At 42.7% G+C, this 27,887-nt stretch overlaps 1 protein-coding gene and 1 long non-coding RNA gene across 3 annotated transcripts in view; both read left to right on the forward strand.

Moving 5' to 3' along the window:
• Positions 1-27,887, forward strand: part of LOC126994491 (phospholipid-transporting ATPase VD-like) — an 80,879-nt gene that overhangs the window by 24,035 nt on the left and 28,957 nt on the right. For both annotated transcript variants that reach the window (XM_050853809.1, XM_050853808.1), the window contains 3 exons: positions 21,121-21,232; positions 22,233-22,570; positions 26,902-27,059. In XM_050853809.1, the coding sequence (XP_050709766.1) occupies positions 21,148-21,232; positions 22,233-22,570; positions 26,902-27,059 (581 nt within the window). In that variant the 5' untranslated portion in view covers positions 21,121-21,147. The remainder of the gene's footprint in view (positions 1-21,120; positions 21,233-22,232; positions 22,571-26,901; positions 27,060-27,887) is intronic.
• On the forward strand, positions 22,589-24,109 carry LOC126994493 (uncharacterized). The gene is made up of 3 exons (XR_007749209.1): positions 22,589-22,774; positions 22,805-23,044; positions 23,144-24,109. It is a non-coding gene; the product is annotated as an uncharacterized LOC126994493 (long non-coding RNA).

The raw sequence follows: 27,887 nt of genomic DNA on the forward strand, positions 1-27,887 counted from the left end.
AACGTATAGGTCTTTTTATTATACCATTGATTAATAAAAAAAAAAAAGGAGGATTTGAGAGGAGGAAAACGAAATGATAAATAGTGGAAGAGGAATAATGTAATTGGAAGGGAATGAATGGGGAGGGAAAAGAGTGATAAATGGGGTGCGTATGAGAGGAAGGAAAGAGAGAGAGAGAGAGAGAGAGAGAGAGAGAGAGTTGAGTTATTAAAGACTAGCGCGGTCAAAGTGTTCAAGGAGACACTTTCATTACTTGACGGTGCACTCTCTCTCTCTCTCTCTCTCTCTCTCTCTCTCTCTCTCTCTCTCTCTCGCTCCTAAACATTTACTTGCATGTTTAATTGTCAGTCTATTTGCACATCCATCAGAAGGTGAATCGGCCTCCCTCTCCTCTTCCTCCTCCTCCTCCTCCTCCTCCTCCTCCTTCTTCCACTTCTTCCGTGTCTCGCCAGTTGATCTTTACTTTTCCTCTCAGTTTATCTTTCCTATCTTTGTTTGTTTCACTTTTATGTTCTTTATCTTCGTCAGCTTACTTAATCGCTTTGATCTCGTATAACACTTTCTTTGTGTTGTTTTGGTTGTACGTAACTCCGCTGTCTGGTTGTCTGCTGCCTCTCCGTGTATACAAACCTCTCTCTTCCTGGTACGTGTTTTCAAAAGCGCTCGGCTCTTAACTACAACTACTTTCCAAGGTCGCAAAGGAGATTAGTCGGGTTGTTATGAGTGGTTTTCACATTCATGGTATACAGAAGTCTTGTCAAACTATCACTAGGCTCATCAAACTACCTAAGGAAATACTAACACAGCAATATTAACGTTCTCATTCTTCTCTTCCTCTCCGCCGTTCCTCCTCCTCCTCCTCCTCATCTGCATCACTTTCCCTTTCCTCCCTTTTCGTCTAATATTTACATTCCCCTCCTCCTCTCCCCCCTTCCACACACAAAGTTAATGCTGTGTGTGTGTGTGTGTGTGTGTGTGTGTGTGTGTGTGTGTGTGTGTGTGTGTGTGTGCTTAGTTCCACCAGCACGGCCGGAGAAGGTGTTTTAATCAGCAAGATAATGGCCGAGGTAGATAAGAACCAAGACGCCGTTATCTTTTAAGCTGAAAAAAAAAAAAACATTCCTCTCGGCAGAACTTTTTACCTTTAAGAGATTAGCGGGAGTTTATCAGTTAACGAAGGGGGAGGGGGTGAAGGGGCACTAGATAGGGAAGGGGGGGTGTTGGAGTTAAGGGTAAAGGGGGAAGAGGGTAGGGATGTGGGGTGTACCAAGGAGAGAGAGAGGTTGAGAGTGGTGGAGATTGTTGGCTAAGGCTTAAGGGGACGTATTCGGAAGGAGAGGTTGAGAGGAGTAGTTTGGGGTTGAGGGAATGAGAGATAGAGGGTATACCAGAGAAAGGGGAGGTTGAGAGGGGTGAGGGGTAGAGTGGTTTACCAAGGAAGGGGAGGTTGAGGAAAGCGAAGATTGAAGGTAAGGGATTGAGGGGGTGCACCAGAAAGGAAAGGTGAAGGGGGGGTGGGTGAGGTTGAAGAGTAGAGGAGTTCACCAAAGAAAGGGGAGAGGTTGAGGGGGTCGGGAAAGGTGCAGTAAAGGGATAGGAGAGTCTGGGGTGAAGGGTAAAGGCGTCCCATGAAGAGGAGAGGTTATCTGGGGTTTGGGAAAGGTAAGGGAAGAGATGGACTGATATAGGGAAGGGGTCGAGGAGAGGAGGAAAGGCGGTGCGTGCTGGGGGAAGGGAAGGGAAGGGAAGGGGGTGTTGATGGTGATGGTGGGGGTGAGTTGATAGAGGGAAGGAAGGAAGGGAAATGAATGCTTATGACAGTACAACTATGCAACTGGGTAAGAATAACGAGGAAATGTCAAGAATGTTAGATAGAAAGTAAGATAAATCAACTGTTAAATAAAAAGTCTTAGCATCGAAAAACAAGAAACCCAAAAATTATAGTTAGCTTAATGTTTAATATAATGCAAAAGTAAATTAAATGTATGTAAGTCATGAAAATCCAGAAAAACCAAACTTGAGCGAGCTGAATGTTTGATAATGTATAGTAAAATAAATGATAAATGATCGCGGTGGTTGGTTGACGATGCTGCCGTTCTTTAACATCTCGGCGCCCAAGCATACACACATTTGGCAAGGCTTTCGTCGGAGTTGTGTGAGCATTTCCATTGGTATAGTTTTATGACCCTGGTGGTGGTGGTGGTGGTGACGAAGCTTCTGTATACTATATATGAACGTGAAACTAGAACACTCATGATAACCCGATTAATCTCCTTTGTGGCCTTCGGAAGTAGTTGAGGTGAGAGGCGGAAGTGTGTGTAAATACCGCCCTTCGATGGCTATAGAAGGAAGGGTGGGTGAAGGAAGGGGATAGGGTGTAGGGAAGGGAACGGAAGAAAAAGGGAAGGGAAGGGAAAGGAAAGGAGAAGAGAAGAAGGGAGAGGAGAGGAGAGAAGGGAAGGAAAGAGAAGGGAAGGGAAGGGAAGGGAAGGAAGGAAGAGAAGAGGAAGGGAGGAAGGGAAGGAAGGGAAGGAAGAGAAGGGAAGGGAAGGGAAGGGAAGGGAAGGGACGGGACGGGACGGGAAGGGAAGGGAAGGGAAGAGAAGGGAAGAGAAGAGAAGAGAAGGGAAGGATAGAGAGGGAAGGTAAGGTAAGGAAAATGTAAGAGAGAGGAAGTTTAATATGGGTAGGTTTCTCTCTCTCTCTCTCTCTCTCTCTCCCTCGCTGCTCTGCGTAAACACAAGCGCCATTGTTTATAGATTTCATTTCCTCTATTTATTTACGGCTAAAAATTTCATACCGAGAGGAATGCAATTATTAAAGCTAAGGAGAATACCACCACAACACACTTTTAGAAACATCAACGGTATGCATAATTAAAAAGAATGGCCAGTTTACTAGAGTTGTTTTCATATTTCTGCTTCTCTGCCTTAAGTGTAGGTTTGCTTTGCCGGTAAAGTCGGAAGGGGATAAGGTGATGGGAAAGGAAGGAAAGGAAAGGGAGGGAAAGGGAAGGGAAAGCAAGGCAAGGCAAGGCAAGGCAAGGAAGGAAAGGGAAAGGGAAGGGATAGGACAGGACAGGAAAGGAACGGGAAGGGAAAGCAAGGCAAGGCAAGGAAGGAAAGGAAAAGGAAAGGAAAGGGAAAGGGAGGGGATAGGACAGGACAGGAAAGGAACGGGAGAGTGAATTTAAGAGTAATAGGCTATCCCAAATACTATATCCTGTTTACTTTTAGAGGCGTCTTCCTACTCAACTACTTTTTCTTTACTTTGTGTTCGTTTTGCTGAGTAGAATCATGTTAATATACTGTGTAAAAGGGGGAGTCAATTTAAGTAAGATTATTAGGCTATCCCAAATACTATATATATCCTGTTTACTCTTAGGTGTCTTCATACTATAGTACTTTTTCTTTAGTGTGTGTTCTTTTCGCCCGTTATTGTATTGTGTATAAGGTAGTCAATTGAACTAAGAAGAAGAAATAAAGGAATTCCCACTGGTCACAACACATACGGGGAACCACGCGGCGGAACTCGGGTGTTGATTAAGGTCCGTCCGGGGTCTCAAACGCTCTCGACTCTCAACAAATATCGGGTGTTTTCCACGTTCATGGGGCAGAAGCCTTGTTAAACGATCACCACGCTTATAAAACTATACCTATGGAAATACCCTCACAACTTCCCCTTAAAGTCCCCGAATGATTGTGTAAGCCCTGAAATGGTCGATAATATGGGCCTGTAGTATTTTCAAGTTATTTTTTTGAGGTGAAAAAGACGATTCACGCAAGGAAATGAGAATATAGAGAAAATGATAGCTGCTGTTTCGATTTCATAACTATAATACGGGCTGCTAGTATTTCCAAGTTATTTTTTGAGGTGAAAAAGACGCTACATACAAATAAACGAGAATAGAAAGGAAAGAATAGCTACAGTTTCGATTTCATGACACGTGACCACCCAGCAGTGAATGGGTACCAGGTATTAATCGGGGGTTGTGTTCCGTCTCCTGGGATCTGTTCTGTTCCCTTCTCCTATAATACCTTCCCCTTGTGTCTCTCTCCGGCATATGACCACAGATGTTGCGCCGACTAAACGAAACTTTCCAACTTTCATGACATGTAAAGAAATGAGAATGAAAGAAATGACGCCTCGTGGGAAAGGTGGTGTAGTCCCTCGTCTGGTGGGTCGTAGGCTATCATGCTGTAAGAGACGAACATTGCCTTTTTTTATATAACCTGTACCTATCTACCGTTCGTGTTGTAAGGTGTCTAGGGGATATATAAGGACCAGTTACGTTGGTTTGTAAGCTTCCAAATACCAAAGACCACGGAAGTTAATATAGAAGATAGGAATTTTAGGAGGAAACTATAGGTACGTCAAATTTCATGATAGTTTGTTTGGGCGGTTATAACACTATACGACTATGGAACTTACCCTTCCGCTTCTCCCTCTTCTCTCCTCCCCTACCTTCCCTAACTCCCCCTTTTTACTCTCCTACCCCTCCTCCCTCTCTCTCTCCTCTCTCCTCTCATCTCCTCCCCTCTCCCTCCTCTCCTCCTCTCCCCTTCCCTTACTCTCTCTCTCATCTGAATAGAATGTAAAAGTGTCAAATAAAGAAGAAAACAAAAACTTGAGCGAGCTGAATGTTTAATATAATGTAAAGTAAAATAAATCAAACGTTAAATCGAAAAAAAAAAAATCGTAGGAACAACAAGAAAGAAAGAAAATGTTATAGAGTAAGATTTCTATTTATACGTTTCCGTCTTTATCTTTCACACACACACACACACACACACACACACACACACACACACCGATAGCGTTATCCCTTACGACACGTGTCATCATATGTTTTTTTTGGGGTTTGATTATAATACTTGTTTGTTTGTTTATTTGTGTGTTTATGAGCCTTAGCCTACACGTCACCAGATAGCAACAACACCCTGATTATTATTATTATTATTATTATTATTATTATTATTATTATTATTATTATTATTATTATTATTATTATTATTATTATTTTTATTTTTATTAAAGGAGCATAGGTTTTAGGTACGCGTGGCCTTGGTGCTCATCTCCGTAGCAAAACCACCTTAAGGATTATGCGTGTATGTATATAGTCTTTTGTTATGGTATTTTTGTTATATTTTTTGTTATCCTAGAATTATTTGAGCGAGCGAAAGAAATAAAAAGAAAATGGATAAGGAAAGAAGGATAATGAAGAAAGAATGATGAAAAAGAAGAAAATAAAGAAAGAAGGATAAAGAAAGGATAAGAAAGATAAAGAAAGATGAATCAGAAAGAAAGGAAGATAAGAAAGATGGATAAAGAGAGACTGACCAAAAAGGAAGAAAAATAAAAAAAGGAATAAGAAAGAAAGGAAGATAAGGAAAGATGGATGGACGAAACTGTGTGTGTGTGTGTGTGTGTGTGTGTGTGTGTGTGTGTGTGTGTGTGTAGGCGGTAACACGTGGGGAATGAAATAGTGGCACGTGACAAACTATAAAGCGCAATCCGCCCACCTTTAGCCCCCCTCCCCCTCCCCTTCCCTCCCCTTCCCCTTTCCTCCCATCCTCTTCCTCTCTCCTCCTCCTCCACTTCCTCTTTTACTCCTCTTCCCCTCTCTATCCATCACATTCCCTTCCTCCCCTCTCTCTCTCCCCTCCCCTTCTTCCTCTCCCCTCTTACTACCCTCTTGTTTCTCCCTCTCCTTCTTCTCCCCTCCCTTAACTTTCCTCTCCCCCTTTTTAATCTACTACACCTACCCCTTCTCTCCTCTCTCTCCTCTCTTCCTCCCCCTCATCTGAAAAGACCTCTCTCTCTGAGGGCTCTCTCTCTCCTCTCTCTCTCTCTCTCTCTCTCTCTCTCTCTCTCTCTCTCTCTCTCTCTCTCTCTCTCTCTCTCTCTCTCTCTCGTTACGTATTTTTCTTTTGTTATTTATTTTGGTTTGTTCTTTCACCTGTTTTTGTTGTTTTTCTTCTTCTTCTTCTTCTTCTTTTTCCTTCGGCCAAATAGTCGTTGAGCCACTCGGTCACTCACGTATTCACCGAGTCAGTCCGCCAGTCATTCACACGTCCACCATGACAGTTAAGTTCCCAGACAGTCACTCCATTCATTAATTAGTTACCCAGTCCACGTCCTATTCACCGCTATTCCTTGTCCTCTTCCACCTCCTACCTTCCCTCCACCTACCCCATTCAACTTCCTCTTCACCCTTCTCACATCCTACCGGTACCTTTCCATCACCTTCTGCAGTAGTTCTCACGCCTCGTACCCTTATCTCAATTACCTGCCCACCCCATCCTTTTGTTAGTCATCTCTTCGCCCCCTCCAACCTCCATCACCTTCTTCGGATCTACGAATTTCTATCTTTCCATCACCTACTTCAGTAGGTCTCACCCCTGCCCTTATCTCAGTTACCTTATCTCAGTCACCGGGTCACCCTTTCGTTTACTCAAGTCACCCCTTCGTCCCTCTCACTCCCTCCCTTTATCCCCCTCTTCACATACCTCTCATTAATCTGCCTTTCCATCACTTCAGTATTTCTCACCTTGTACTCTTCCCTTTAGTTTCCTCATCATCCCTTCGTCTATAGGCAGTCAATCCTTCTTGTAGTCAGTCACTCCTTCGTCTATAGTCAGTCACCCCTTCGTCTATGGTCAGTCATCCCTTCGTCTATAGGCAGTCATCCCTTCGTCTATAGTCAAGTCATCCCTTCGTCTCGTTAGTCACTCTTGTCAGTCATTTTCAAGCCGGTTGTTATCATGAGCGGAGAAAAATGAACACTGATACCAGATAAGAGAGAGAGAGAGAGAGAGAGAGAGAGAGAGAGAGAGAGAGAGAGAGAGAGAGAGAGAGAACAAGTCGGTAACCACAGTGGAATATGAAGAACTCAGTTACTTAGTTAGTCACTCAGTTGTTAGGCAGAACCCACTCGTATGGCAACACACACACACACACACACACACACACACACACACATACACACACACTCCGATAGCGTTACGGGAACAATAGTCAGTCAGTCAGTCAGAGGGAAGGGGGGAGGGAAGGGAAGGGTAGGGGGGCAGGTGAGGGAGGGGAGGGAAGGGTAGGGGGGCAGGTGTGGGAGGGGAGGGAAGGGTAGGGGGGAAGGGGGTGTTGTCTTTCCCGGCACGTGACTGGTTTAGAAGTGCATGCGTGGCCACCTTCCCCCCCCCACCCACCCCATCACCACCTCCCTTCCTTCACCCCTACCCCCTCTTCCTCTCTCTTTTGGTAATCTCCCTGTTGGAGGAAAGGCAGGGATTCGTAAGTCTGCTAAGCGAGGAAAATGCCGTGAGGAGAGGAAGAGGAAAAATTGATATGAAGGTGAAATGTTCGGGGAAAAGAAGGGGAAAAGGAAGAGAGGAAGAAACAAGAAAAATGAGAAAATAAACGAAAAAGAAGAAAGAAATGATAAGAAAAGAAGGGAGAAAAAATATTATAAAGCTGAAAAGAAGAAAAATGAGAGAAAGAAAGAAACGAGAAAAAAATAATATAAAGCTGATACTGGAAAAAAAGAAAAAAAAGGAAGAAACGAGAAAAGAAGAGATAGAAACGAAAAAAAAAAAGCTGAAGGGTAGTGAAAAAAAAGGGAAAAAAAGGAACAAGAAAGAAACGAGAAAAAGAAGAATATAAAGCTGAAATGATAGTAAATAAGAAGGAAAAAAGGAGGAAAACGAGAAAAAAACGAGAAGCATTTGCAAGGTTTTTAGGATTTTTTATTTTTTATGTTGAACCCTATTGTGACTCGTTCTCAAAAAGGCAACAATGCACCACCACCACCACCGCCACCACCACCACCACCACCGCCACCAGTCTCAATACACAATAGGATAAACACCCACACCAACTCTCCAACATCATGCCAGAGCTCTGAGTACATGCGTGTGTTCTGCAGCATGAAAACAACACCTAGGATCGACGCAACACCACCACCAACACCACCTTAATTTTGTTTCTTTTTTTTTTTTTTTTTACAGCAGAGGAGACAGCTCAAGGGCACAAAAAAAGGAAACCAGTTCCTCTCCTCCCTTGTCCGCTCTTCCTCTCCTATCCTCTTACTCTCGTCCCTGTCCTTCCCTCCTCCTTCCTCTCCTATCCTCTTACCCTCGTCCCTGTCCTTCCCTCCTCCTTCCTCTCCTATCCTCTTACTCTCGTCCCTGTCCTTCCCTCCTCCTTCCTCTCCTATCCTCTTACTCTCGTCCCTGTCCTTCCCTCCTCCTTCCTCTCCTATCCTCTTACTCTCGTCCCTGTCCTTCCCTCCTCCTTCCTCTCCAGGTTACAATGCTTGATATACTGCCCAACCTTCCAAGTATTATATCAAGGCTAAGTGCATGCATGACCTCATAAGTATATAAAAAGAAAAATAATAATACTAATCACCACCACCACTACCACTACCATAATCTCAGTTCACAATAAGCTTCCCAGAACCCACCAAGCATCGTATCTGACTTAAGTGCTTTCAAGATCACTCCCTGAGCATCGTTGCCACGGGGTCTTGTGTGTCGAGGCGTCGCATGTAACAAGTTAAGATCAGGCCATGGCGAGGTGGGCGAAGCGGGGCAGGCGTAGGTTGGTTATCCAGTGCAACCGTGATCAGTGTGAGGAATAACAATGATGAGCCCCGTGATCCGATGAGGCCAGAGGTTGGTATTGTCAGATGCTCCCACCCCTCACACACACTATTTCCAAAGGCCAAAAAAGAGGTTAATCGAGTTCCAATGAGTGTTTCTTTAGGTTCACGGTACAGAAGTAGGCTCAGACTACCACCAGGGTCATAAAAGTACCCCTGGAAAGGCCCTAAACTCCCACGAAAGACTAGTAAATTACGTGTTCTTGGGCGCAGAAATGTTTAAAAATATGAGTCCTTGGTGGGGGATTTGGCTGAGGCGAGGCGGAGGTGAGTTGCCACGTGAGTGAAACCCGAGCCCGTGACGTTTGATGAGATATTGGGCGCTGGTCATCTGTGGGACGTACACTCTATAGATAGGTTGGTTCTAGGAAGTTAGGAGGATGTTTACCGCCGCTTGTAATACATAAGAACGTAAGGAGTCTGCTAGAGGCCGCCTTGATACTCCTCTGACTTATGATGTGGTGTAAAAGCTGTAGCAAGTGAGTAGTGAAAAGGAAGAAGAAGACGAAGAAGTAAAGATAAGATGAAAAAATAAAGATGAAATGAAGTAGAAGGATGATAAGATAATGAAGAAAGAGGAAGAAAAAGAAAATGAAGTAGAAGTAGAATAAAAAAATGAGGAATAAAAAAGAAAATGAAGTAGAAATAGGATGAAAAAATTAATAAAGAAGAAAATAAAAATTGAAATAAAGTAGAATGAAAAAAAATAGAGAAAAATGAGGAGGAATACCATCACCTTACAATGCCTCGACACTGTTCTGCTTTAAAAAGGAAGGATGATCAAAGTATTAGATTTCACACTGCTGCCAGATATATCAGTACGCTACACAGGGGTGGAAGTCGGGCGCAAGCGATGTTAGTGTGCGTCTAGGAAACATATCCATTAACATATACTTTTATTCATCTACTGGTCAAAGAGGGTATCAGGGCACCTCTCCTCCCGAAACTGAGCCCTCTTTTGGCCACCTCTTTGGATGCTTTTTTGGAGCAGCGAGTAGCGGGCTTTTTTTATTTTCCTTTTTTTTGTGTGTGTGCCCTTGAGCTGTCTCCTTTGTTGTAAAAAAGAAAAGAAAAAAGGAGTGTATGAAATCTCAACCCCAACACCACCACCACCACCACCACCACCTTCAACTCCACTAACACCACCCAGCATCAACACCAGTACCTCTCTACCACTTCCCACACCACCGTCCTCACAACAGTACGACTTTTACGACCACCACCATTTCTACCTCCCACCCTCCCATGACCACCCTCATCAACACGACTTTTACGACCACCACCACCTCTACCTCCCACCCTCCCATGCTCACCACCACTACCACCTCCTCTCATGAGCCTCGTGGCGTCGGCTCAAGAGGATCGCCACGCCTCTTCGTCTCTGTTGGTGTAATGCCTATGAGCTATTATATACACGGCTTGTTTATGCCCTTGGAAACGCCCCCCTGCTTCACCCCCTCCCCCTCTCTCTCTCTCTCTCTTTCCTACTCTCATCCCCTCCCCTGCCCTTCCTCTCCTTCCCTCTATCCCCGTCCCTATCCTTCCCTCCCCTCCCCCTTCCTCTCCTGGTCACTGTACTTCACCCTCTCTCTCTATCTAGTCTCCCTACTCTTCTCCCTCCTTCCTCCCTCCCTTGTCTGCCCTTCAATTCCTACCTCTATCTCCTGTCCCTACTCCCTTCCGCCTTCCCCCCTTCCTCCTGGTCACTGTACTTCACCTTCCCTCTCTTTAGTCTCCTATGCTCTTCCCCTTCCTCCTCCTCCCTTGTCTGCCCTTCAATTCCTACCCTCTATCTCCTGTCCCTACTCCTTCCTCCCCCTTCCTCTCCTGGTCACTGTACTTCACCTTCCCTCTATTTAGTCTCCTATGCTCTTCCCTTCCTCCTCCTCCCCTTCTGCCCTTCAATTCCTACCTCTATCTCCCGTCCCTACTCTCTTCCGCCTTCCCCCTTCCTCTCCTGGTCACTGTACTTCACCTTCCCTCTCTATTTAGTCTCCTATGCTCTTCCCCTCCCTTCCTCCTCCTCCCCTTGTCTGCCCTTCAATTCCTACCCTCTATCTCCCGTCCCTACTCCCTTCCGCCTTCCCCCTTCCTCTCCTGGTCACTGTACTTCACCCTCCCTCTCTATCTAGTCTCCTATACTCTTCCTCTCCCTTCCTCCTCCTCCCCTTGTCTGCCCTTCAATTCCTACCCTCTATCTCCCGTCCCTACTCCCTTCCGCCTTCCCCCTTCCTCTCCTGGTCACTGTACTTCACCTTCCCTCTCTATCTAGTCTCCTATTCTCTTCCCCTCCCTTCCTCCTCCTCCCCTTGTCTGCCCTTCAATTCCTACCCTCTATCTCCCGTCCCTACTCCCTTCCGCCTTCCCCCTTCCTCTCCTGGTCACTTTACTTTATTGCACTCTCAATGTCGGAATGCCTGTATGAATGTTTTGTTTTTTTCTTTGTTTACTTTCATTTTTTTCATTGTTTTTTGCGGTTTTCATTTTTTTTACTTTTTTCTTCTTTTCTCTTTTTTTTTGCATCTTTCATTCTTTATTTTTTCATTTTCCTTTATATTTTTCTTCTTTTTCTTCCTTCTTTTCTTCTCTCTCTCTCTCTCTCTCTCTCTCTTACGCAAGCTCACTAGGCCTATATGAAACTTGGCTTTTTTTTTATTGGCTAACGAATCTAATTTCTCCACACTTCAACAACAACAAAAAAAAAAAAAAGCGAGTCGTATTCTGACGCTCATGTAACTTATAAATATACCAAGGCAAAAAATAAATAAATAAATAAATAAATAAATAAATAAATAAAATCAGTCGACCTACATCATCACTATATTCATCATCATCACCATCATCATCTTACTCTCCCCGGAAATTAATGACATAAATAATAATAAAAAATAATGAAAGAAAAGGAGATAATCATGAAAAAGTAGATATCAGAAAGAGGTGAAGAAGGAAAACTAAATAAAAAAGTAAAAAAATAAATAGGTGAAGGAGAAATAAATAAAAAAAAAAAAAATAAACACAACCACCACCACCACCTTCACCACCACTATCACCAACACCACTTTTACGAGCGCCATCACCTCCAGTACTCACCACCACCACCACAACAACAACAATTTTTTATTTTTTTATTTTTTTTACAACAAAGGAGGCAGCTCAAGGGCACAAAAATACAATAATAAAAAAAAAAGCCCGCTAATCGCTGCTCCCAAATACAGGAAGTTTATTAGTATACGATTCCAGAGTCCCCCCCACCCACCCACACACACACACACACACACACACACACACACACACACACACACACACACACACACACATACGGAAATAACTGGTGAGGTCATCCATGGATTACAGTAACGCACTTAATATCAGCAGCTTGCACCTATACTATGCTTGGCACATGTATTGGGGGAAGAGGGAGGGAGAGGGAGACGTGTGGGTGGAGGGATGAATCAGTGAGGGAGAGAGGAGAGAAAGGATGTGAGGGAGGAGGAAAGGAGGTGAGGAAGGAGAAGAAAGAAAGAACGTAAGGGAGAAAGTAAAATAAGGAAGGAGGGAAGAGCGAGAGAGATGGAGAAGAAAGAACGTAAGAAGGGATTTAAGAACGGAGTAGAAGGTGGAAGAGGTGGAGGAAAAAGAAAGAACGTAAGGAAAGGGGATTTAAGAACGGAGTAGAAGGTGGAAGAGGTGGAGGAAAAGAAAGAACGTACGGAAGAGGATTTAAGAACGTAGTAAAAGGTGAAAGACATGGAGGAAAAAGAAAGAACGGAGAAAAAGGTGGGAGAGGTGGAAGAAAAAGAAAGAACGAAAGGAAGGAGTAAAGAACAGGAGAGATGGAGGAAGAGAAAGGAGGAAAGCAAGGAAGGATTAAAAGATGAGAGAATGATGTAGATAACGATCCCAGGCAGAAGTAAATATTGGACGGGAGAGAAGAAGATAGGGAGAACGTATGAAAGGATTAAGCCATAGGAGAGGGATGGAAAGAAGGATAGAAGGAAGGAGCAAAGAGCGAGAGAAAGGAAGGACGCAAGGAAAGGAGTAAAATATAGGAAAACAAATAAGAGAGATTATCATAAGTGGAAGGATGAATCAGAAGGAGAGAGGAAAGGGAGGATGTCAAGGAGTGAACAAGAGGAAAAGGGATGTCGGGAAGGATGGAATTAAGGATGGGAAAGGGATTTTTTTTTTTCATTTTTTGTTTTTTGTTTTTACGGTAGAGGAAGCAGTTGAAGGCCTCTCTCCACCCGAAATTGACCTCTCTTTTGGCTACTCTTTAAATTTTACTTTTGTGGGAGCGGCGGGTAGCGGGGAATTTTTTTGTGCTCTTTTTGTTGCCCTTGAGCCGTATCCTTTGATGTAAAAAAGGGCAAAAAAACAGCAACTAATGAAAAAAAAGCCCGCATGAAAAGGATGCGAGGAATGATGTCACGGGTGGGTGGGCGACTCAGATAGTAGGGAAAGGAAGGGAGTGGGATGTGAGGAAGGATATACTCGTAAGGATGGGAATATGTGAGAAAGGATGTGAATGGGTAAGTGAATCACACGTAAAGGGCAAAGGAAGAACGTGGGAAAGGAAAGGGTAAAGCGTGGCAGGATAACACTATCGGTCTGGTATGGGCATTAGCGAGTGAGTGATAGAGTGGAGGGTAAGAGGGAGTGGTGGGGGAGGGAGGGAGGCGGCGGGAAGGGAAGGGAAGGGAGCAGGGATTGACACATCCACTACGCCGTCCCGTCTATCCATCTGTCCATCCATCCGCTGGACATTGATTGATTGCTTAACACGAACCCAGATGCAGTAGGAAAATAAGCAACAACAACAACAACAATAGTAAGACCAGGTAGGCAATTACCGGGAAGCCTATTGGTTCATTGCGAGGTTGCCCGCTGTAATGATTTCACCCGCTTGACAGTCACCAGAGTAGATCAAAACACGTTCAGTTTACTCCTGTTGCAACGAAGTAACGGTCGATATGATTTTCTAGTGGAGTTAATGGTTCCCCCACTTACTGTTTCTGAAGGAAGGTTGTTTCAGTGGCGGATGATTCGGTTAGAGAGAAAAAAAGTTACTGTCATTGTTTATATGACATCACCTCGCTTGAATAGGTAGACCGTTGTTTCTAGTTCTTGAGTGATCGACGTTACTGAACTTCTTGTATTTGAACAGGAAAAGAAGGAGAAGGCGGAAGAGGAAGAGGAAAATAAGGAAGAGGAAAAGGAGGAGGAGGAAAAGAAGGAAGAGGAAAAGGAGAAGGAGGAGGAGGAGGAAAAGGAGAAGGAGGAGGAGGAGGATAAATTAGAAATTGAAGAAAATAAAACAAAGTACGGTAGTCAAAGAACTCAGCAGAGGAGGAGGAAAAGGAAGAGGAAAAGGGAAAGAGGAGGAGGACAAGCTAGTAATTGAGGAAAATAAAACAAAATAATCAAAGAACGCAGTAAGATAAGAGAAAGAAAGAAACACAATAGACTACACACCAGCAAACACACACATTAGCACACCTGTAAGTAAGCTGCGTCTCCAGGGCCTCTTGGTGGCGGCGTGACGACCCCTAACAACACGTAACAGCCGGCACAAGGGAGGCTTTCACAACGCCTCCCGCCGGTCTCTTGTGGCTGTTCTCATTTTTATGGTGATACCCTTTCTTACGACACACACACACACACACACACACACACACACACACAAGGCGGAAGACGAGTCGTATTCATAAGACAGACAGACAGACAGACATAGCATAGGACAGTAGATAGATACAGATAGACAAAGAAATATTAACAAACAGACAGAGAGGTATTGACAGGCGAACAGAAAGAAATATATACTGACAGAGAGAAAGATATAGAGAGAGACAGACAGGTAGGGAAGGTTAGGTTAGGCTAGGTTATCTTAGGTTAGGCTAGATTAGGTTTGACTAGGCTTGGCTATGTTTGGTTATGTTATGTTATGTTAGGTTGGGTTAGGGTAGATTAGGTTTGACTAGGCTTGGTTATGTTAGGTTGGGTTAGGCTAGGTTAGCTGAGGTTAGGTTAGGTTAGGCTAGATTACGTTTGAATAGGCTTGGTTATGTTATGTTAGGTTAGGTAAGTAGGTAGGTAGGTAGTTAAATAGATAGATAGATATATAGATACAGAGAGAATTATAAAATGCGGGTTGAGTCCTGCACCATAAAATAAAAGAATATGTCCCTTTTATTTTAGTTGACGAGCTGATGATGTCGTTGGTGGTAGTAGTGGTGGTGGTGATTTCATCTTCTTTGGTGGTAGTGGTGATGATGGTGGTGGTGGTGATGATGGTGGTGGTGGTGATGATGGTGATGGTGGCGGTGCTGTTTCTCCTCATCAGTGACAGGGATGCTACAGGAGGAGGAGGAGGAGGAGGAGGATATGAAGATGAAGGAGAAGAAGATCAATTAATTTCACCAAGTAGAGCATTTTTACGTGTGTGTGTGTGTGTGTGTGTGTGTGTGTGTGTGTGTGTGTTCTGGCTTCCTTCACGTTGCATGACAGGTGTTAATTAGCGGGCCACGTATACCTTGAGTCCCTTGGTAGGAGTGTTGCGTCATCGCCGAAGAGAGAGAGAGTGTGTGTGTGTGTGTGTGTGTGTGTGTGTGTGTGTGTGTGTGTGTGTGTGTGCTGATTAGCGTTCTGCACTGAAACTTGAATCCTGTACCTTATTTTTTTTTTTATTTATTTATTTATTTATTTATTTTTTGTTTTTGTTTATTTCATTTGCTCTACTTTCTCCCTGTATTCGTTCGTTTACTAATTATTTTTTATTCATCTTTGGTCATTCCTGCTCGTGTTTATTTTCATCTCAAGTCCTATATGAAATGTCAAAAGTAGCATTCCTTTATTCCTTGCTTGTCTTCGTTTTTTTTTTTTTTTTTTTTTTTCACGTAGAAGCGAGTGTTTATGGAAGCGAGTGTGTGTTTGTTTACAGTGTGTCGATAAACAATCCACGTCTACTCTTACATATGTTCCAATTCCTTTAATCCGATATCGTTTCTACGTACTTTTATTGTTATGTTTATGGAAGCGAGTCTTTCTGCTATCTCTGTATTGGTTAGCATTCTACATCAACTTCATACTCTATTAATTCATTGTCAAACTAATCTACAACTTCTAATACATGTTCTAACCCATTTATTCTTAACATAATTGTCTCATTTCTACATCCTTATTTCTTTTTTCATCTATAGAAGCCAGTGTTGATGGAAGCGAGTCTGTTTTTTGTTTACAGTGTGTCGGTAACCATCCCTCGTCTGTAGTAATCCCTTGAGCCCCCGGGTGTCACGTGTTTGCCGCCCCGAAGGTCACAGTGACGCTCCATCAATCAGTGTTGTGGCCGGGTCAGTCGCTCGCACCTGGACATTGATCAAAGAAGGGGGTGGGAGGGGGAGGGAGAGGGGGGAAGGGTTACTGGCTGGAGGTGGCCATGATGTATGTTTGGCTTTTCCTGTCTGTCTGTTTTTCTGTCCGTGACCAAAATATCGCAAAATAGACAGCGAATTGACATTTAGACACCAAATGCGACGGAGATGAGCACTGAGGACACGCGTATGCCTCCGACTTTACCACCAATTACACACGAGAACAATCTTAGTTGAATATCTCACCAGATTAACTTTCGGCAAAACTAATCTAAACTAACTGAAGGTACGGTACTGACTGACCATGAGGGTACAGAAAGAGATTGGAGGGTGGAGGAGACCATGTATGCTTGACGGTTTGAGTCCCTGGTTCGTGCAAGAGTGGTCCAGCCCCCCCTTTTTTTTTTTTTACAGTAAAGGAAAAAGCTCAAGGGCAAAAGAAAATAAAACCATAATGAAAAAAAAAAAGCTCGCAAATCACAGCTCCTATAAAAAAAATTGAGGAGTGGCCAGATACATTTAAAACCCCACGTAACCTGCTTGGTGGATACACTGTCCTTGAAGTCTCATGCTGTATCTGGCGTTGAAGCTGTTTTTTTCTCTTATAACTGATGACTCTACGCTTATAAAGATATAGTGAAGGCTGCTATGAAGGCTCGACTCCCTGGTGTGTGGCTCTTTCCAATAAAACTCAACGTAACCTGCTTGGTGGATATACTCTCCTTGAAGTCTTATGCTGTATCTGGCGTTGAAGGTGTATGCATGCTGATGAAGATAGTGAAGGCTTCTACTGATTATTCCCGGTCCCTTGTGTGGTCTGGTTTGTGTATATACGATCTTGTTTTCTTAAGTCTGGTAATGCAGCCGGAAATACTTATAGCTACTGTGTTTACGAGGCCTTCATCTGAACGTGGAATACCTGGCGCTCTGTCCCGTGTGTGTGTCTGTGTGTTGATATGTTGATGAAGGCGGATACGAGAATGTTGTGATTTTGTTGTGGTTTAGTTGTGTAATGGATGGAAGAGAAATGGTTTGTAATGACAGTGGTGAATTGACTATTGTGTGGGTGATATTCAGGAAACAAGCGTCAGTGTGTGTGTGTGTGAGAGAGAGAGAGAGAGAGAGAGAGAGAGAGAGTGAGTCAGTCAGTCAGTCATTAATACACGCCCAGCCACCTTAGTCACAGGGAAATCCACGTCAGCAACAACTCCCTTGACATTGAACTGACTCGGTGTCGGGTAGCAGGTAGGTTGGCTCTAGGCTCCAGTGTGTAGTGTCCCTGTACTGTGTAAGAGCACGTGTTACATCTAGGTGAGATACGCTGGCTGACCTGTTAATATCGTCCTGCGTAAGAGTTCATTAGGACAGGTTATGACTTCAGAACAAGGCCTCTTCAATGCTGATAAGGAATAGGACTCCGTGAAGTTTTAATATACGACGTTCACACTCAAACTATATGGCGTAAGGACAGTTCCCTCAGTGCTGACAAAGAATACGACTCCGAGAATTTTAATTTACACCGTTTACACTCCGCCTTTATGACTTCGGGACAGTCCCCTTGATGTTTATAAAGTTTGTGGAATTCTTAACATGAGCGAGAGATATTGTGCCTAAGAGGGTGTGGCTTCACTGCTTTGTATATAGATTCGTCACGTGTAAGGCAGTTTAAGTCCTGTTGTTGTGTACGAGATGTGAATGGAAGTGTCTATCGCTACCTAGTATTTGGGACCCGGCCCGTAGCTATTTGGAGGAGCTGTGGGCTAGTTTACTCTTGAGGCTCCACGTTGTCATTGAAATCGTCGTATTGAATCACTCATCATTATAGTCATCAATAAAAAAGGCTATAGCTTAGATACGTCTTAAGGGGCTATAACACTAGGTAGTAAATTTTCCATGGATCTTCAGTCAAACCACGATTTCTGCTTGCGTGGTTTTCATTTGTTTCTTGTTATTGATGATGATAATGATGGTGAGTAAAACTGTTGTCCTTCAGTGGAATCTACCGTAGCTTTGGAAGATCGTGGACACGTTAGAAAACCACGGAAATATAAGAACCACGCCAGCGGAAATCGTGGTTTGACTGACGATCCACGGAAAATTTGTCCGATGTAATAACCCCTTTAGCTTAAATACGGCTTAACTTAAGTATACGACATCTTCCCTCCCTCCCTCGGCAAGAGAGCGAGCATGGATTCCTCGTTCTGTTCGAAGAAAGAGAACGGAAATCCCCGCGATACGTTGGCGCCGAGTTAACGTGTGTCTGTCCCTTCCCTGCAGTCTCCACCACCCGGGGAAGACACGCGTTTGAGGTGGAGCGCAACAAAGGACGTCCTAACCCCCCGCCCCCTCGCTACACACACACACACACACACACACACACACACACACACACACACTCACACACATGATGCAATAGTTAAGCTCATCCTCCCATGATTTCCGCCGACAAGAGAATGGCAGTGGAGAGTTGGCAGTGGATGGAAGAAGTTCACGGAGTCATATTCCTTATCAACATGGAGCGGACTTACCCTACACCATAAAGATTAAGGTTGATATTATAAGACACTTCCGCTTTTCACATCAGCTATTTCTAAAGGTCAGAGAGGGGGTCAGTCAGGTTCTAATGAGTGTTTCTTCAGGTTCATGGTACAGAAGAAGGGTCAGATTACAACCAGGGTCATGAAACTACTCCTGGAAATACCCACAACTCCTACGAAAGCCTTGTCAAATATGTTTACTTGGGCGACGAAATCTTTTGTAATACGGCCCCTATAAGTATGCACGTCGTATATTAGAAATTCACGGATACGGTCACCTTACCTTACCGACATTGCCTTACGTCTACGGGTTACGGAAAACTCGCAAAAAAAATACTCCACCTCGCCCCATATACTCGCAATGTGTCTCTTTCACGTGCAAACTTTCAAAATATCTTACCAGCCCTCTTAGGCACAATATCCCCCGCTCATGTTAAGAATTCCACAGACTTTATAAACATTAAGGGGACTGTCCTAAAATTTTAAAGGCGTAGTATAAATGCTGTATAGATATATTAAAAATTCACGGAGTCGTATTCTTTGTCAATATTGAGGGAACTGTCCTTACGTCATATAGTTTGAGTGTCAACATCCTATATTAGAAATTCACGGGTATGGTCCCCTTTATCAACACTGAGGGGCCTGTTCTAAAGTCATAAAGAGGGAGTATAAGTTGCATATTGAAATTCACATATAAGCTCTCCGGAATCTGTATTATTGCATGGGATGGACGATAATGCATAAATTGATTAGTCATAGCTTGTTCCTTATCAATAGTGAGAGTGCTGTCCTTAAGGGTGAGTTTGAACGTTGTATATCATCAGTTCACAGACATGCTTTCCCTTATCAGCATTGAGCGGGTGGGCTGTCACTGATTATGGAATAGTATTGGTAGCAGACAATAGATAAAAAAAATACCAGTGCATTTTCTAGTCCAGGGTGAGTTTGAACGTTGTATATCATCAGTTCACAGATATGCTTTCCCTTATCATAATTGAAAAGGTGGGCTGTCACTGATTATGGAATAGTATTGGTAGCAGACAATAGATAAAAAAAATACCAGTGCATTTTCTAGTCTAGGGTGAGTTTGAACGTTGTATATCACCAGTTCACAGACATGCCTTTCCTTATCGTAATTGAAAAGGTGGGCTGTTACTGATTACGGAAGGTTGAGAGTATAGGTAGTACACAATAGGAAAAAAACCTACCAGTGCTTTTTCTAGTCTAAATATTTTGATACAAGCGATGATATGAAGTTATTATCCTGGGACGTGTTTGTGCGGCGGCGTATCACAAGTCATGCGTTATCAATTTATACATTATCGTTCATCCCATGCGATAATATAGGTTCCGGAGAGCTTATTAACACGTTGAGATGCGATAGAAAAGTGAACTATTATCAGAAATAAGTATTGATAACCATTCTTCATTTCTGTCAGGACTTATCTTTTGTACCTCAGCTCAGATTTCTTGTATATACATATTTTTCCTTTTGACATGAGTACTATTTTTTCTTAGTTGGTATAATGCGTACAATTTAGCGAACGGTACATGCTGAGTTGAGTTAATGAGAGAAGATAGATTGCTTTGGTTTGGCCTCACGTTGACAGTAGATTGAGACTGATGAGATAAAGCAAGGCCGATGAGATATGGGATGCAGGAGAGATATGTTGTCTGACCTGATAATATTGTCCTGAGTAAGAATCGATCTGGATAGACTATTGGGATATTCGTGTGTCCTGTATATAGATTCGTCATGTGTAAGGCAGTGTGGGTCAGTCATTGTTATAGCTCAATGGCAAACTCCTTTCAAACAGAATACACGAAAGGAACATAAAAGAAACGAAATACTTAAAATACCAAAGAAATAACAATAAAAGCAATAGCATAAACCCACAATCAAAATTTTGTCTATACATAAAAGCATGAAATCAAAGTAACAGCTGCTTGACAGGACGAGTGTTGCCGGAAAGATTGCGTCACTCATGAAACAAAGTGGTGGTGTTATCGTGAAACAACGACAGCAACAGCAACTACTACTACTACTACTATTACTACTACTACTACTACTACTACTACTACTACTGCTACTACTATTACTTCTTCTTCGTCTTCATCTTCTTCTTCTTCTTCTTCTACCGCTAAAGATAAAGCTAATACTTCATCTTCATCTCATACTACTACTACTACTATTACTACTACTACTACTACTACTACTACTACACCTATTCTTCGTCGTCGTCTTCATCATCATCTGCTGGTACTGCTACAACTATACTTTTTCATCTTCTACTTCTACTACTACTACTACTACTACTACTACTACTACTACTACCAGGAGAATATCAAGACACCTCACCATCCGAAATTGACCCTCTTTTTTGGGGGGCCTATATTTTCTTTACAGGAAGAGCGCCTATATATCGCGCCTTTTTGTTTTTTTACTTTATTTTTTACCCTTAAGCTACTTCCTCTACTGTAAAAAAACTAACTAACTAACTAACTAATTACAATCCCTGGAGCCATCATCAACGTTCTCTCTCTCTCTCTTCCGCAGGCCGAGTCGGGGCCGCGCCGTGTGGAGATGAGTGGAGTGCATGGCAGGGGCGTGGCGCGATCCCACGCCCGCAGCGCCTCGCATGGCGGGATCATGCTCACCCGCGATGCAGGTAAGGGGTTGGGAGGATTAGGTTACCCCCCACTCTCTTTCGCCCACCTTTTTAGACTTCTTGTGAGCAGCGAGTAGCGGGCTTTTTTTTTTTTTTTTTTATATATAATTGTTTACTTTTTTTGTGCCCTTGAGCTGTCTCCTTTGTTGTAAAAAAAAATAAAAAAAAAACACCCGTCAACGCCCTACCTACTAACACTTACGCCTCCCGTCAACGCCCTACCTATTAACACCTACGCCTCCTTAACCCTCCCCCAATCCAGTCATCTTCACGCCCCACACCTCTGACTGCCGCCTTCCTTCCCTCCGTAACAAATTCATTTCCATATTGGCTCAACTTATCTTCACCATTACATAACATAACAGGCATATCTTTTTTCTTTGTTTCTTTTCTCTTCCTCGTCCTCTTTTATTGTTTTTCTGTTAATCCTCATCCTCCTCCTCCTCATCATCATCATCATCTTATTTCTCATTCCTCCTCCTCCTCTTTCTCCTCTTCCTCCTCCTCCTCATCATCATCATCTTATTTCTTATTCCTTCTCCTCCTCGTCCTCATCCTTCTCCTCCTCCTCCTCCTCCTCGTCCTCATCCTTCTCCTCCTCCTCCTCCTCCTCCTCCTCCTCCTCCTCCTCCTCATCATCATCATCATCATCATCATCATCTTATTTCTGATTCCTCCTCCTCCTCCTCCTCATCATCATCATCATCATCATCTTATTTCTGATTCCTCGTCCTCCTCCTCCTCCTCCTCCTCCTCATCATCATCATCATCATCTTATTTCTTATTCCTCCTCCTCCTCCTCCTTCTCCTCCTCCTCCTCCTCGTCCTCCTCCTTCTCCTCCTCCTCCTCCTCCTCCTCATCATCATCATCATCTTATTTCTGATTCCTCCTCCTCCACCACATCATCATCATCATCCACCCCCACTCCCCTTCACCCCCTCCCCCCTTCCCCTCACAGCAGCACTATGCCACATTCACCACACTCCGCTCACCCCCCAGGCGGCGGGCATGGTGGGACGATGCCGGCGGCCGCAGCGTCGGCGGCGGCGGCGGCGGCGACGGGGGGCCCAGGAGGTGCAGGGAGGGGGCACCACCGCACCTTCTCCCACGGTTACCTGGTGGAGGGGGGGCGGGGGCACCGGCGGGTGGGCTCCAAGACCGAGTTCATCCTCCCGGCGGGGCATGAGGAGCGAGAGCGGGAGCGGGCGGGGTCTGGGGCGGGTCCGGGCCTGAAGAAGGGCAAGGGCCACACGCGCCAGGCCTCCTGCACCGACAGCGTCTACACCATCAGGCAGACCAAGACCTCGCTGCTCAGAAGACTCATGTTCTGGAAGAAGGTGAGGCTGAGGGCGGGAAGGAGGGTGGCAAGAAGAGGATAAGGGGTATAGGGGGTGAAGATGAGGCACTCCTGAGGGATGGACGCAAGGAGGGAGAGAGTTATATTGAATGAGGATGAGTAAGTGTCAAGATTAGGTTGGGTTAGGTCAGGTAAAACAGGTTAGGTTAGGTAAGGATAGGTCAGGTTATATTAGACTAGTTAGGTTAGGTCAGGAAAGGTTAAATTTGGTTAGGTTAGGTCAGGAAAGGTTAGATAAGGTTAAATTTGGTTAGGTTAGGTCAGGAAAGGTTAGATAAGGTTAAATTTGGTTAGGTTAGGTCAGGAAAGGTTAGATAAGGTTAAATTTGGTTAGGTTAGGTCAGGAAAGGTTAGATAAGGTTAAATTTGGTTAGGTTAGGTCAGGAAAGGTTAGATAAGGTTAAATTTGGTTAGGTTAGGTCAGGAAAGGTTAGATAAGGTTAAATTTGGTTAGGTTAGGTCAAATCAGGTTAGCATTAGCTGGATTAGGTAAAGGTAAGACAGGTTAGGTTAGGTCAGGTAAGGATAGGTCAGGTTATATTAGACTAGTTAGGTTAGGTCAGGAAAGGTTAGATAAGGTTAAATTAGGTTAGGTATAGCTGGATTAGGTTGAGGAGATGAAATGAGGTGAGGTTAGGTTAGGTTAGGTTTTAATTTATTTTCTTTTTACTGTGGTGTAGGTCGATTTTGATCTATATGCATTAGCTAGTTGATTTATTACTTTTTTTTATCTTCATTGCTGTTTCTTTCATTCAATTGTATATTTATTTTTAGCATTTTTCGTCTGTTTCCTATTATCTTGATGGGACACACACACACACACACACACACACACACACATACATACATACATACACAAGTAGCCGCTGACTGACTGACGGGTGACGTTCATGTATCCATCCTGTCAAATACGAGTCTGTGTGGCGAAATCTTGACAGCTCCGAGGCATTTGTAGTCGTAGATTATATTGTCCTCACTCTGACCTTTGCTCTCCGTCTTTATCAGGGTTAGATTTGCTGGTTTTCCCTCCTTTTTTTTCTTGTCTCTCTTTTTTATCCTTTTTTCTTGTTCCTTTTCCTTATTTTGTCTTTTTCTTCTCCATATTCCTCTTTCCTATTGTCTTTCTTTTCCCTCTTGTTTCTTTTCCTTATTTCGCTGCTTTGTTTATTTTGTCTTTTTCCTTTCCCTTTTCCTCGTTCCTTTTGTCTCTTTCTTGCCTCGTTCTTGTCCTTTTCCTTGTCAATCTTGTCCTTGTCTCTTTTCCCTGTTCCTCATATATCTTTTCCTTATTCCACCACCTTGTTTATTTTGTCTTTTTCCTTTCCCTTTTCCTCTTTCCTTTTGTCTCTTTCTTGTCTCGTTCTTGTCCTTTTCCTTGTCAATCTTGTCCTTGTCTCTTTTCCCTGTTCCTCATATCTCTTCCTTGTTCCTCTTGTTTCGTTTTTTTTCTCTTTTTCTTGTCCCACTCTTCTTTGTCCCTATTTTCCTTGTCTTTTCCTTGTTCCTGTTGTCCCTTTTGTCTTTTCCTTGTCCCTATTTTCCTTGTCTTCTCTTCCTCTTTCTTATTCCTCTTTCTTGTCTTTTCCTTGTCTCGCTTCCACCACCCACATAATGCAAAACAAGTTAAATAAATGCAGTAAAGAGTAGTAAGTAAAGTTAATAAGAAATAAAAGAAAATAAGTAAAAAAATAAACCACCATTTTCTCACATACCTATGATAAATACATCGTTAGTGAATGAACAGAACAATGGGTAAAGAAACACGAAGCTAACACACACACACACACACACACACACACAATGATTGGGAGCACGGTTGTCACATGTCACGCTCCCATTGTCACGGTCGTGCTGAGGAAGGCAAACGACGGGGCCCGGAGCATGACAGTCACCCACGCCAGAAATATTAAAGTCACTCAAGTCGAAAGAGGTATACAAACAACACACAAGAAAATTAAGAAAGTGCAAGAAAATGAAGAGAATGAAAGCAAATTAGAAGAAAGCAAACACACAAGAAAATGAAGAAAGTACAAGAAAATTAAAACAGACAAGAAAATTAAGAGAATGAAAGCAAATTAGAAGCAAACACACAAGAAAATGAAGAAAGTACAAGAAAATTAAAACAGACAAGAAAATTAAGAGAATGAAAGCAAATTAGAAGAAAACAAACACAAGAAAATGAAGAAAGTGCAAGAAAATGAAGAGAATGAAAGCAAATTAGAAGAAAACAAACACAAGAAAATGAAGAAAGTACAAGAAAATGAAGAAAGTACAAGAAAATTAAAACAGACAAGAAAATTAAGAGAATGAAAGCAAATTAGAAGAAAACAAACACACAAGAAAATGAAGAAAGTACAAGAAAATTAAAACAGACAAGAAAATTAAGAGAATGAAAGCAATTTAGAAGAAAACAAACACACAAGAAAATGAAGAAAGTACAAGAAAATTAAAACAGACAAGAAAATGAAGAGAATGAAAGCAAATTAGAAGAAAACAAACACAAGAAAATGAAGAAAGTACAAGAAAATTAAAACAGACAAGAAAATTAAGAGAATGAAAGCAATTTAGAAGAAAACAAACACACAAGAAAATGAAGAAAGTACAAGAAAATGAAGAAAGTACAAGAAAATGAAGAAAGTACAAGAAAATGAAGAAAGTACAAGAAAATGAAGAAAGTACAAGAAAATGAAGAAAGTACAAGAAAATTAAGAGAATGAAAGCAAATTAGAAGAAAACAAACACACAAGAAAATGAAGAAAGTACAAGAAAATGAAGAAAGTACAAGAAAATGAAGAAAGTACAAGAAAATGAAGAAAGTACAAGAAAATGAAGAAAGTACAAGAAAATTAAGAGAATGAAAGCAAATTAGAAGAAAACAAACACACAAGAAAATGAAGAAAGTACAAGAAAATGAAGAAAGTACAAGAAAATGAAGAAAGTACAAGAACATTAAGAGAATGAAAGCAAATTAGAAGAAAACAAACACACAAGAAAATGAAGAAAGTACAAGAAAATTAAAACAGACAAGAAAATTAAGAGAATGAAAGCAAATTAGAAGAAAACAAACAAACCAAAAAAGAATATGAAAGCAAATTATAACAAAAGAAAGCAAGAGTTAGCAAAAAAAAAAAACAAAAAAAAAATAGTGCGTGTACTTAAAAGTTTAAACGCGCGATTCACTCCTTCATGAAAGCTAATCTCCCACGTCAAGATAAGAATTATATAGATGTGAATATAATTGTTTACTTGTACTGATTATAACACACACACACACACACACACACACACACACAAGCCAAAATAAATACAGAAAGTGAATGAAGAGAGAGAGAGAGAGAGAGAGAGAGAGAGAGAGAGAGAGAGAGAGAGAGAGAGAGAACTTCTTGAGTGTGTTTAATTTTCTTCTTCCTCCTCCTCCTCCTCATCTGTATTCCTCTTCCTCCTCCTCCACATTCTTAACTATATTCCTCCTCCTCCTCCTACTCCTCCTTTTCCTCCTTATCTGTATTCTTCGTCCTCCTCCTCCACCTTCTTAACTATATTCTTCTTCCTCCTCCTCCTCCTTCTCCTCCTTCTTTAATCTTCTTCCTTCCTGCCTTCTTACACGTCACCAAATGCCTTATATAATTAGGACTAACACTCATTCACTTTTATCTTCCTACACACACACACACACACACACACACAGAAAGAAAAAAAAAAAAAACCAGGGAGTAGCCGACACATTAATTAAAAGAACAGTTTCGTCATTCAGGTCACGTGAGAAATATTACATAGGCGTTAGCAACTTAGCAAGGTCGTTCAACTTGTATCCAGTTCTGTAGGTCGTTTCAACTTGTATCCATTTCTTTAGCTTCTTATGTCCTTCACTTGTAGCTATTTCTGTATGTTGTTTTATTTGTATCCTTTTCTTTACGGAGGTCTATACGTAACAAGCATTTCAGAAAGCAGATTTAGCACAAGGCATTCATACCAATCGTAACCAAGAATCTTCGCACTACTCTACCTTACGTCCACAATAGATAGATAGATATATAGATAGGTAGATATTTATTTAGATAGTCAGTCAGTTAGTTAGTTAGTTAGTTAGATAGACAGATAGATAGATAGATAAATGGATAGATAGGTAGATATATATAGATAGACAGATACATAGATAAAGATAGATAGATATAGTAAGACCGTACATTACAATCATTTAACTAACAATCATCCAAACAAGACCACACCCCACAAGCCCTCATACTAGAAAGGGGGGGACTCACCAAGCACCGCCCTAACACCCACCTTCTGCCATCTGGTCCACCGCAGCGCCCCGAGGAAGGGAGGACGCGGCTGGTAGTGCCGAACCATGTGGTGGCCCCTGGCGAGGCCCACCCCAACGAGGTCTTCCCCGATAACTCCATCTGCACCACCAAGTACACGCTGCTCTCCTTCCTGCCCAAGAACCTGTTTGAGCAATTCCACAGGTGAGTTTGCTCTTCATCACGAGGGTAAAGTGTAACGGGTTAGCCAGTGGTCAGTAGCGGGGTAATGGGTCGGTGCGGATATTATTTATTTATTTATTTATTTTTGCATCAGAGGACACGGCTCAAGGGCAACAAAAAGAGTACACAAAAAAAAAGCCCGCTACTCCCCGCTCCTTTAAAAGATAAAAGTAAAGAGTAGCCAAAAGAGAGGTCAATTTCGGGTGGAGAGGTGTCTTGATACACTTTTGTTTGTTGTTTTTGAGATAAGTATGTTTTTTTTTTTAACAGTAGAGGAAGCAGTTCAATGGCAGAGAAAAGAAAAAGAAGACCACAAAGCCTGCTAATCACTGCTCCTATAAAAAAAAGTATAGAGGAATTGGTGTTTGAAGGAAGAGTAGCAGCAGAGTATTTAAAAGTCGTGTTAGTATATATTAAGGAAGGGAGGAAGAAAGAGAAGGTAGGAATGAAGGAAGGGAGGGAAGGGGTGAGATAAGAGGGAGGGAGAGAAGGAAGAAAGGAAGAGGAGGGAGAGGAAGAGAAGGAAGGGAGGGAAGAGGTGATAGAAAGAGGGAGGGAGAGAAGGAAGAAAAGAAGAGGAGGGAGAGGAAGTGAAGGAAGGAAGAGAAGGTAGGGATGAAGGAAGGGAGGGAAGGGGTGAGGGAGAGAAGGAAGGAACTAGGGAAGGAGGAAGAAAGGAAGGAAGAGAAGGTAGGAATGAAGGAAGGGAGGGAAGGGGTGAGGGAAAGAGGGAGGGAGAGAAGGAAGAAAGGAAGAGGAGGGAGAGGAAGAGAAGGAAGGAACGAGAGAGGGAGGAAGAAAGGAAGGAAG

Source organism: Eriocheir sinensis, unplaced genomic scaffold (genome assembly GCF_024679095.1).
Source record: "Eriocheir sinensis breed Jianghai 21 unplaced genomic scaffold, ASM2467909v1 Scaffold805, whole genome shotgun sequence".
Classification (NCBI taxonomy): Eukaryota; Metazoa; Arthropoda; class Malacostraca; order Decapoda; family Varunidae; genus Eriocheir; species Eriocheir sinensis.